Source organism: Vulpes lagopus, chromosome 8, assembly GCF_018345385.1.
Source record: "Vulpes lagopus strain Blue_001 chromosome 8, ASM1834538v1, whole genome shotgun sequence".
Classification (NCBI taxonomy): domain Eukaryota; kingdom Metazoa; phylum Chordata; class Mammalia; order Carnivora; family Canidae; genus Vulpes; species Vulpes lagopus.
Window position 1 is genome coordinate 34,546,237 of NC_054831.1, and position 11,724 is coordinate 34,557,960.

Consider the following 11,724-nt stretch of genomic DNA (forward strand, 5'->3'; position numbering starts at 1 on the left):
TGTATTTTTACTTTTGTGTGTGTGATTAACTTCAGAAATGACTATAGTAAGACTTTCTCTGATACAGAACTTTTAAAGGTGGGAAAGAGTAATTGTGAAAATACTGTTTCCCAAATTGTAGTCATAATTTCTATGCCTAATACTCCTTTCTGTTTTTTTTTCCTTTGGGCATGTCTATGTAAGTCAAAAGTTTTAGTAAAACTTTAGATTAGCATTCTTACTAAAAGAGGAGGGAAATCCTAGCAGTGTCTGAAATGGTCCCAAGCAGCTGTATTTCTATGTCACTCTGCACATAATCCTGAGGCATAGCCAGAACTGAGACCTACTCCTGGGGTTTTCTACAATAGTAGCCATACTCTGCAGAATAAAAAGCAATCTCTCCAATCTAATCTTGACATTAACAAAAAATAGGAATAGTGACAAATTATTTTGCCAACCCAGATTTGTGCTTTTCCCATTTATTTGAGTGGTCAGCATAAATCCTACTTTGATATTTAAATGTTTATTATTCTCGAGAGCAGCGCCATGGCGGTAGGCAAGAACAAGCACCTTACGAAAGGCGGCAAAAAGGGAGCCAAGAAGACAGTGGTTGATCCATTTTCTAAGAAAGATTGGTATGATGTGAAAGTGCCAGCTATGTTCAATATAAGAAATATTGGAGAAACACTAGTCACAAGAACTCAAGGAACCAAAATTGTGTCTGATGGTCTCAAGGGTCGTGTTTTTGAAGTTTGCCTTGCTGATCTGCAGAATGATGAAGTTGCATTTCGCAAATTCAAGCTAATCACTGAGGATGTGCAGGGCAAAAACTGCCTGACTGATTTCCATGGCATGGATCTTACCCGTGACAAAATGTGCTCCATGGTAAAAAAATGGCAGACCATGATTGAAGCTCATGTTGATGTAAAGACTACCGATGGCTATTTGCTTCGTCTATTTTTTGTTGGTTTTACTAAAAAATGCAATAATCAGATTCGGAAGACCTCTTATGCTGAGCACCAACAGGTCCACCAAAACCGGAAAAAGATGATGGAAATCATGACTTGAGAGGTGCAAATGACCTGAAAGAAGTGGTCAATAAATTGATTCCAGACAGCATCGGAAAAGGTATAGAAAAAGCTTGTCAGTCTATTTATCCACTCCATGATGTTTTTGTTAGAAAAGTAAAAATGCTGAAGAAGCCCAAGTTTGAATTGGGAAAACTCATGGAGCTTCATGTGAGGGTAGTAGTTCTGGAAAAGCTACGGGGGATGAGACCGGTGCTAAAGTTGAATGAGCTGATGGATATGAACCACCAGTCCAAGGATCTGTTTAAAATTCAGACATTTAATGGTGACAAATAAAAACACATTTGTGATGAAAAAAATGTTTATTATTCTCAAGTGTCTGAAATCAGGGGTCTGCCAAAAATTGCAGAAAAATCTAAATCACCATCTTGTTTTTCTTTGTCACTATTGAGGAGAGTTGGAGATTATCACCAAGTTTTCTTCCAATTATATGATTCCATTTAATGGCTCTGATAAGTGAGTATTTGAGTATACTAAATAGGTTTACATTTTTAGATGAGTATTCTCATCTAAATAGTATTCTCATCTCTCTCTCAAGTATTCTCAAGGTATTGTAAGAATTCATGTATATAATGGCTGAGCCTGGTCAATGGTATTTAAGAAACTTTTACACTAAACAGTTTTCTACCACACTAGGAAAATAATGGTTTTGTTGTGGGGCTGAATTTGTCTGTTTAACTGATTCCTTATTATTGAACATGTTATTTCCAACTATAAAAAGTTTTTTGAGTTTAGTTGACACACAATGTTACATTAGTTTCAGGTGTACAATAGTGATTCAACATCTCTGTGCATTATGCTATATGCTCACAAGTGGAGCTCCCATTGGTCTCCATATAGCACCTACTAAAATATCATTGACTATATTCCCTAGGCTGGACCTTTTATTCTAATGACTTATTTATTCTCTAACCAGAATTCTGTATATCCTACTCCCCACCCACCCATTTTGCTCATCTTTTTACCCTCTCCCTTTGGCAACCATCACTTTGTTCTTGTGTTTAAAGGTCTGCTTCTGCTTTTTATTTATTCACTTGTTTTGTTTTTTAGATTCCATACATGATTAAAATAATACAGTATTTGTCTTTCTCTCTCTGACTTATTTCACTTAGCATAATACCCTCTAGGTGCATCCATGTTGTCGCAAAGGCAAAATCTCATCTTTTTTTTTCTGGCTGAGTAATATGCCAGTGTGTATAGACATATCTTGGCCATCATAAGTTATTTCTCATTCTTCCCCCTTTCCAGATGTCTTTTTTTTCTGAATAGGTGTAATGATAAATTTTATGTGTCAGTTTAGATATTAGATATTTGGTGAAACAATATTCTGTGTGTTTCTGTGAGAGTGTTTTTTGCATGTGGTTAACATTTATATCAGCAGGCTGAATTGAAGCTGCCCTCCATAAATGTGAGTGGGTCTCACACAATCAGTTTATAGCCTGCGTAGAACAAGAAGCTGACCTTCTTCTCTGAGAGAGAAAAAAACTTTCTGCCCTGATGGCGTTTGACCTAGGCATTGGCTCTTCCACCTGTCAGCTTCCAGCTGAACTGGGACGTCAGCCCTGCAGATTTTGGACTTACTGGCCTCTGTAATCACATAAGCCGGTTCCTTATATAAATCTCTTCCTATAATCACTCTCTATATAATAATCTTTATATACATATAATCTTTATGTGCAAAGTCTAATAATATTATCTATAATAAATCTCTATGTATATATGCATATTTACACACATGTATATATCATATTGACTCTGTTTCTCTGGACAACCCTGACTAATACAATGGATGATGAAGAACACATGACTTTCACTGTATTTAGAAACTTTTTTTTTTCAGTGACAATATGGGATTGTTAGCAGAAAAACATATGTTGTGTTATTTGTGAATTACAATCATTGGGCATGGGGGTGCGATAGCTATAATTTAGAAAACTTCATGGGACCCCTGGGTGGCTCAGCGGTTTGGAGCCTGCCTTCAGCCCAAGGTGTGATCCTGGAGTCCTGGGATCGAGTCTCACGTTGGGCTCCCTGCATGGAGCCTGCTTCTCCCTCTGCCTGTGTCTCTGCTTCTCTCTCTGTGTCTCTCATGAATAAATAAATAAATCTTTAAAAAAATTTAGAAAACTTCCTCTTATTTTACTTTTCAAGATGAAATAGATTTTGAAAAGAGCAAATAATGTTTAATATAGATTCCATTAAAGAATAAATGAAAATTGAATAAGTCAGTTGAGATATGTAATTTAAAACGTTAATAATGTAAATTTTGTTTCATGAGTTTATGTTTCAGCAACGTGACTGACATGTCATGATACTATCATATTTAAAGTTTTAATAGTTTAGAGGTTTTATTTTTAAGTAATGTCCACACCCAATGTGAGGTTCAAATCCACCATCCCAAGATCAAAAACCGCAGGCTCTACTGACTCAGCCAGTCATGTGCCCCGAAAGTTTATCTATAATCAATAACTTTAATTGACCTAGAACATTAGTATTTTTAGCCATTTAAAAAAATGAACATATTTTCTTCATTTTACCCTCCCCAAATCACTAAAAACTCTGACATGATTTTAAAGAGTAATTTCAGCAAAGTCTGGAAACTTTGGTTAAAGTTAAGGAGGTTAAAGGAATTAACAACGTATTTTCTCCATAGACCTAGTTTTTGAGGAACTTGATTGGAATTTGTGGCAGAACTCACACCAGGACAATCTAGACCAGGGTTTCTCAACCTTGGCACTACTGACATTGTGGGTTGGATAATTCTTTGTTACATTTTAGAATGTTCAGCAGCACCGTGGCCTCCACCATGTACCCCTGACTGAGCAACCAAAAATGTATCTGGACTGTGCAGAAAGTCCCCTGGTGGGGCAAAATCAGCCCAGGCGAGAACCACTGGTGCGAACACATATGGCACGAGCAAGGCTAGTTGCATGAATAAGTAGAGATCACAGCCTAAAATACATGTAAATAAGGGATTGTCTAATAAAAATAAAATTTAATAAAGAACAACAATCAAAAAAACTTTGGACTCCATGGGGTAGGGATCATAGCTGTTCTGTTCTTCACCTTTTGCCTCCTCACATTTGACATTGTGGTTAATAGGGAGCGGATTTTGCTTTACACTGACTTTTGCAATGCCTCTCTGCCTTGGTTTTCACCAAATTTAAGGCAACAGCCTACCTGGAATAAGACTACTCTCCTAATTTGTTAAGGCATTCTCTAGTGAGAGAGCTTTTAAACCTCTGTGATGATTTTGTTTGATGTAATGAAGGTTCAGCGAAGTAATAAAGTTCCCAATTGACCAATTGGTTACGCTTTATGTTACCCTTGCCTTGGCAGGAAGACAGGGATGTAGCAAGGACCTTATTTCCTGAGAATTCCATTTTTGGTGAGGTCTGGAATGAGCTAAGAAAATAGTGGCTTTAACTAAATGAGGAAGTAGGAGAAAACAGAAATGTTGGGTGACCATGAGGGTCCATTTGATGCATCCATTCGGTGAGGCTATAGTCCCCAGTTATTTAACCAAACACTCATTTGGGTGTTACTTTGAGATACTTTACACATGTGGGTACCATGTACAATCAGCTGACTTTAAGTAAAGGAGACTACCCTGGATAAATTGAGTGGGCCTAATCCAATCAGTTGAAAGACCTTGAGTGTAACTGAGGGCTTTCCCTGAGGTAGAAAACATTTCACCTGCCCCCAGCAGCTTCAGCTTCTGCTCCAGCAGATCTAGTTTGCAGGCCTGCCCCACAGATTTTGAATTTGCCTTGTCAGCCCTCACAATTTTTTGCAATAAATCTCCCCCTCCCCTCTCTCACTCTCTCCTCTGTTTCACCTCAAGCCTTAATGTTCAAGCTGGTTTACAGTAGGAGAACTACCAGCATTGTTATTATCAAGGGACAGAATGGGGACAAGCCCCTATCTCGTTTATTTTGTTTTCTTCTGGAATCTGGCACATGGCTCTCAATAAATGATGAATCGAATGAAATACGTTATTAGCAATTACTGCAAAAAGCTCTGGAGTATTATTTTTTTAAAATACAATCACTGGGGTGGGAAGGATTTTTTTTAAAAGATTTTATTTATTTATTCGTGAGACACACACACACACACACACACACACACACACACACACACACACAGAGGCAGAGGGAGAAGCAGGCTCCATGCAGGGGGCCCGAAATGGGACTCGATCCCGGTGTCCAGGATCACGCCCTGGGCTGAAGGCGGCACTAAACCACTGAACCGTCCGGGCTGCCCTCTGGAATATTTAAAACAATATTTTAAATGTCTCTGCTAGGAAGTTGGTGATTTCTATGGAAAAAAAAAGGGCATCATTTAGCTTTCAAAATTCAAAAAAGAAAAGTATTTTCATTATATAAGTAACACTAAGCACATTATTGAAAATCTGGAAAATAGAGGGAAAAAATACCTTATATTCACAGTCATAATATAACTAGTGTTAGCATTTTGGTGCATTTCCTTGAGGCTTCCGTTTTGAACCCCCATCCCAAGCAAATGCCAGTTTTTGTATAGAGGCAATCATGCTGTATTTAAAATTTCCCCTGCTTGCTGCTTTGTTTTTGCTTAATCTTCATAAATCTCATTTTTTCCTTTATTTATTTAGTTTTCTGTTGAAAATAGCTTTACCATTTAAGTGAAGTCAATTTATGCTCTTTGATAAGATGTACTTTAAGTAAGCCCCTTTTAGATGTTCGGCATTTCACATTGGCTGTATCCCTTTCTATCCTCTAAACAAGCATGTGGCAAATATTAGCATCCCCATTGTACAGATGAGGAAATTGGTCTGGGTGTCGCTGAAGAGTTTGTCCAGTCTGCCATGGCAGAGCTTTCAAAAAATGCACTCTTTCTAGTTTGCCATGCTGTCTTGTCTGCTTATTTTACACCATATTCTCTTCTGTGGGCAAAGGGATTTTCAGACTGTGGGAGAGCACTCTTTTTCATCTTGTTCCATGGGAAAGAATATGGGCAAAGACTCAGTATCTGGTTTGATGTTGTATCATACAGTGCCAGCATTTTTCTAAAGTTTGACAAAGTGAGGATGTCTTTTTTTTCTTTTAGGGTATGACTATTTATGCTTCACTTCAATTTATGTTTTCAAATTTAGTTCACATTCCAATAATTTTTACCAAGGAGAAGTTAACTATGGAAAACCATAGTTTTAGACTTTGGGTTAGTCACTGGTACCCCTCCCATTTGAAATCCACAGACAGATACATGCTTAAAATTGACAGAGAAAAGTGCTACATCATCATTCAACTCAAATGGAAGGATGTAAAGTAAAATGGATAAATAAATAAAAATAAGTAAAATGAAGCTATGATTAAAGAAATGTTCAAAGATTAAGAATGGGCACTGTCAGTTGAATCTCCTTTTCATGTGAAGTAGTAACTCAAAATACAGCATTATTTCCATATTGGGTGTAATTAGAAATACTATGAAACTTTGGTTGTTTTACTGGGTGTTCAACACATTGAAGTAAATAATGCCACATTAAACAATCCCAAATGTGACTGATCAATTAAAATTAATTGCACATGATCAAATTATAGCATGAAAAACACGACTTCACTTCCTTTGCCCTCAAGTAGCTCCTGCATATTGCAAATAAGAATGCTTCCCCAGAATTATCTATAGAGATGTTGTATGCTGAGTATGGTTACGTTTTTTAATTTTTTTTTGTGGATTCGTGCTATTTCATTGTTCTTGAGTGAAATACTCAAATTGATATTAACTCTGTGTTTTCTGGGTCTGGCCAATTTATGAGTAGGACTTGCTCTCTCCCCTTCTACCTCTGATTTCTAAAATAAAAAAAAAATTGCATTAATGCTGGGGGAAGATTTCTGACCACAGGGACTTTCTGGACCTCCTTCAGAGAATACCTTATGAGTAGTGCTGGCCACTATGTCAAAGACCAGCTTAGCTGAATAGAACTACTCTGCTACAGTGAAAGGGACTTTGTTGAATTGCAAAAGCTCTCTAGAAGGTACTTAAACATGTTGCACATTCCATTTCTTTGAAAGGTCAGCTTGGTAAACCTATCTAGAGAGATACTAAGGATAAACATATCCTCCCGGTTCTACAACATTGAGAAGGAAGCATGGTTATCTAGAGGTGAGTTTACATACCAGCATAATTCATGAAATTTATGTGCCAGGAGGTTCATATAGGGTACACTTTTAGTGCTATATATATATCCTTAGAAAATTTTGGAATGTTATTTTCGATTTTGTATTTTCTTCAATCAGCAACTCAGTGGAAAATGCTGTCTGAGGTGATTGTTTCATAAATGTTGTAAACCTACATTTATGAAGATTTAAGGTGATTCACTAATCATCTTAAATCCCACACTGAATCTGTCTGTATTCAAGCATTCTTGTAAATGAAGGCTAACAAGTACAAGTCAGTTGTTGAAGACTATGCTGTCTAGCGTGGTAAAAATCTCCCATTTATTTTTATGTCCTTAATTTGGAGACACTGTAGACAAGCTAGGTCTCAGAAGAACTGAGGAGAGGCCTCCTCCCCTTCAGTGCCAGTTGTGCCTGGGGGGTGTGCTTCAGAGATTTCCTGCCAAGTCGGGTAGCCTCATTTACCTATGCCAGACTTGGGAGAAGTCTTGAACCAAGTGAGACAGTGGATGTGTAAGACCTTCGGAAATGACTAAACATGGTGACGTATAAGGTAGAATCATTATGATAATCACCTTCACATCTTCAAGATTAAAATGTGAAACTTTTCCTTTTGGATAGAACGTAGTTGGTGGAGGCAGGCCACTAGGAGGAACTGGAAGAATGACGAAAATGAGATTTTGGAAGGCACAAGGCAGTCATGGAAGAAATGAGTACTAGATGAACTAAAAGGACAGAGAAGGAAGAATTGTTCCCAGGCAAGTTGAAGACTGACAGGTGTTCTTGGCCCTAGTGGCATTTGTTGATTTGGGGTACAGGTCTAGGATCAGATGTGGCTTAGGCAGATGGTCCTCGTGAAAGGAAGAGAAACCAGCAAAGCTCTAAACAACACAGGGCCTAGTGTGACAAATTGGAAACTTGAAACGCTTCACACGCAGAGCTGGTTTTCTCTGCAAAATATTTGCTGAGTTATCAGGATTCATAGGATGATGGGGAATGGGGCTGGAAGTTTCTACAGGGCAAATGAAACCTCCCACAAGCTTACATTCTTAAAAAACGAGAAGCCTCTGGGGGGACAGGGCCTACTTCAAGCACAGGGCTGTTTCCTCTTGGCCTTAAGACTTTTGCCAGATGTTGACATGTGTGTGTGTGTGTGTGTGTGTGTGTGTGTGTGTGTGTGTAAGGAACCTGGAAAGCTGGTTTGAAAACATCTGAAATCTTCCAGAGTTGAGGAAACTGACATCCATTGGGCTCTCCATCAGAAGTAGGGCAGGGTTATGCCCCAGGAACAGGGTGGATATAGACAAAGGCCTATAGACAAAAGACTATAGTCTCATCCTAAAACTGCAACCCTGCCCCAAACCAGTTAAATTCCTGATTGGATTCATGTGATCAAGCTCTCATATCTAAGAAAAAAAGGGACACACTGTGTAGTGGAATAGAGCATCAGCAATAACCTCCACTTTTCTATATGCAACATCTGGCATATAGTCAACAATATCTAGTCGCGCATGGATATAAATGAACATAGGCTGTACAAAAATAAACATTTTCTAGATGTTTTCTCCCACTGTAAAGAGATTCCAATCTAATCAGAGAAGCAATTCTTTGACAAAAGTAGGAAGTTTATGCTGGCTAATAGATAAGAGAAATTAGATGCCTGTTCTTTTTTGCTCATCCTTTACTATATTTAAAATATGGCTTCAAAAAATGTAAGTCACACCTCTGGTATTATTTTATTCTTCTTAATACAATTTTTGCTTTCAAAGTTTTTCTATTCTTCCTATGTCTATGTTTTGAGGTACTTACTAAAAAATACTAACTTGGTAATTACCCATTGAATCACTAAAAAGCATTAGAGTATAAGAAATGAAGCAGACGGATATTCCATTAAATTTAGCATTCGTGTTAATGGTAACAAAGGGCAGAGTTAGAAAAAAATGGAGAAGAGAATATAGACAGATAACTCAGTGGAAGCCTGATTACAAATTTAACTTAAACTGGGAAGAAGAAGGAGGGGAAAACCCAGGCTTTTGTGTTGGAAGGTCTGCATTAGAATTAGCTCCCTGGCTGTGTGACTCTGGTCAAGTGTTTTAAAGCTCTCTACACCTTAGTTCCCTCAACCTTAACAAGCAGAGGTAATGATGTCTAATTTATAGTGTAATCAAGTTTGAATGAAATAGTGTATGTGAAGTTCTTTGCATGTATTGAGTGATAAGTATTATTGGTATTGTTATTATTTATACACCATCTATATTCTAAAAGTGGGGAAATAAAAATAATAATAAAACTAGGGAAGTAGGCAAGAAAAAAATAATTAAAATGAGTTATGCTGGAGTGACCAAAAGGAAAGTGGGGAGAAATGGGAATGAAGAGGCAAACATGGAGGGGAGGTCACATTAGGATTTGGGCAGCTTTGCTGGCCATGAGAATGAACTTGGAGTGGAAGGTAGTGCATTTTGAATTAGCAATGTGATCCAGTATTGGGACAATTAGAAGTAAAGAAAGTCCAGGGCTTTGCCAGCCACGTTTTATGATAGGAGAAATAAGGAGAGGAAGGAAGAAAGATAAAATTAACAGGATAAAATGCTAAGGAAACACAAGAATTATACTGAAAGAGATGGAAAGGAACAGCATTTGGATTTGACTCTGTTACATTTTCAGAGATGTGTTAATTCATGCACCTGGGCTGTGTGGAGGATCAGGGTCCCCCATCATGTTTTCTGTAGTTCCTCTCAAGACATTTGCATCAGGCACTGCACTTCCGTTCCTTCCAAAGAGATATATGTAATTACTTTAAAACATTAAACCGTACTTAAGTTTTTGTAAATAAACACTACTTTGTGTGGTTCAAAGTGGTAAGAAAGTGTATACAGTGAAAATCCTCCTTCCTATCCATTGTCCACTAGCTATATAATTTTTTTTCTTGAAGGCAATGAAAGTCATTGTCTTTGTTTCTTGTATGTATTTCCAGAGATATTTACTTACATGTATAAATATAAAAGTTTTCCCTTTAGGACACACATGATGCCATAACATATAAGCTGTTCTGGATTGTATTTTTTTCTTCTTAACAATATCCTTTGATATTAGTTCATGGCAGATTAGATTAGTTCATGGAAGTATACAAAAAGCTTCCCAATTTTTTTTTCTTTTACCAAGTTGCTTAAGATTCTATTTTATAGATTTCTTTAAATTCATATAACCAGTCATTCTCGATGGACACATAGGCTGTTTCCACTATTTTGCTACTGCAAAGAGTGCTACAGTAAGGAATCTTCTGCACATGTGATTTTGTACATGTGTACATAGATATTGAAGATAAATTTCCAGAAGAGAGATTGCTCAGTCAGAGGATCTACACATTTGTGATTTATAAGTAGATATTATCAAAAGTGCCCTTCTTAAAACCTGTGTCAGAGGGCACCTGGGTGGCTTAGTTGTTGGGCATCTGCTTTCGGCTCAGGGTGTGATCCCCGGGTTCTGGGATGGAGTCCCGCGTCGGGCTACCCGCAGGGATCCTGCTGCTTCCTCTGTGTCTCTGCCTCTCTGTGTTTCTCATGAATGAATAAATAAAATCTTTTTAAAAAGCTTTGTAAGTTTAATCTCCACAGTAATGTATGAGAGCAACTGAATTCTCCAAACTCTAACATAGTGTTTTATATTATTTTTAAATATTTGTCAAATTTATAGGTAAAAAATGGTATATCTGCACAGTTTTTTTTTGCATTTAATGTAAAGGGAGTTGAGCATATTTATTAATGTTTAAGAACCATTTGTATTTTCTGTGAACTATTTTATTCCATTGTGAGTATTTTTTTTCCCCCAACACTTTAAATATGTCATTCCACTCTCATCTTTCTTGCACGGTTTCTGATGAGAAGTCCAACGTAATTCTACCCTTGTTCCACTACAGGTAAGATGTCCTCCCCCCTCTCTATCCTTTTACAAGATTTTCTCTTTTTAAGATTTTATTTATTTATTCATGACAGACACACACACACAGAGGCAGAGACATAGGCAGAGGGAGAAGCAGGCTTCCTGTGGGGAGCCTGATGTGGGATTCAATCCCAGGACCCCGGGATCACAACCAGAGCTGAAGGCAGATGTTCAACTGCTGAGCGACCCAGGTATTTTTCAAGATTTTCTCTTTATGTTTGTCTATACTTTAGACATGGAATATGTGTTGAATATGAGATACACTGCATATTTTTTTGGTTTTTATCCTACTTATTATTCTCTGACCTTCCTAGATCTGTGGCTTAGAATCTGTCATTAGTTTTGGAAAATTCTTAAATGTTATCACTTCCAATGTTTCTTGTTGTTTTTCTCTCTTTCATCTCCTTCTGGTATTCCCGTTATGTGGATGCTACTTCTTTTGTTATTTTCCCACAGTTCTTGGATATTCTGTTCCATATCTTTCTTTCCTTTATCTTTGCATTTCAATTTTAGAATTTTCTATTGACCTATGTTGGAATCTCACTGGTTCTCCTTGGCTGTGTTCT

The 11,724-nt window shown here is 37.4% G+C and overlaps 1 protein-coding gene across 1 annotated transcript; it reads left to right on the forward strand.

Moving 5' to 3' along the window:
• Nucleotides 1-525: 525 nt before the first annotated feature.
• On the forward strand, nt 526-1,265 carry LOC121497874 (40S ribosomal protein S3a-like). Its single transcript, XM_041767616.1, has one exon. It carries the CDS (start codon nt 526-528, stop codon nt 1,045-1,047), a length of 522 nt encoding a protein of 173 aa, XP_041623550.1. The 3' UTR covers nt 1,048-1,265.
• Nucleotides 1,266-11,724: the final 10,459 nt, after the last annotated feature.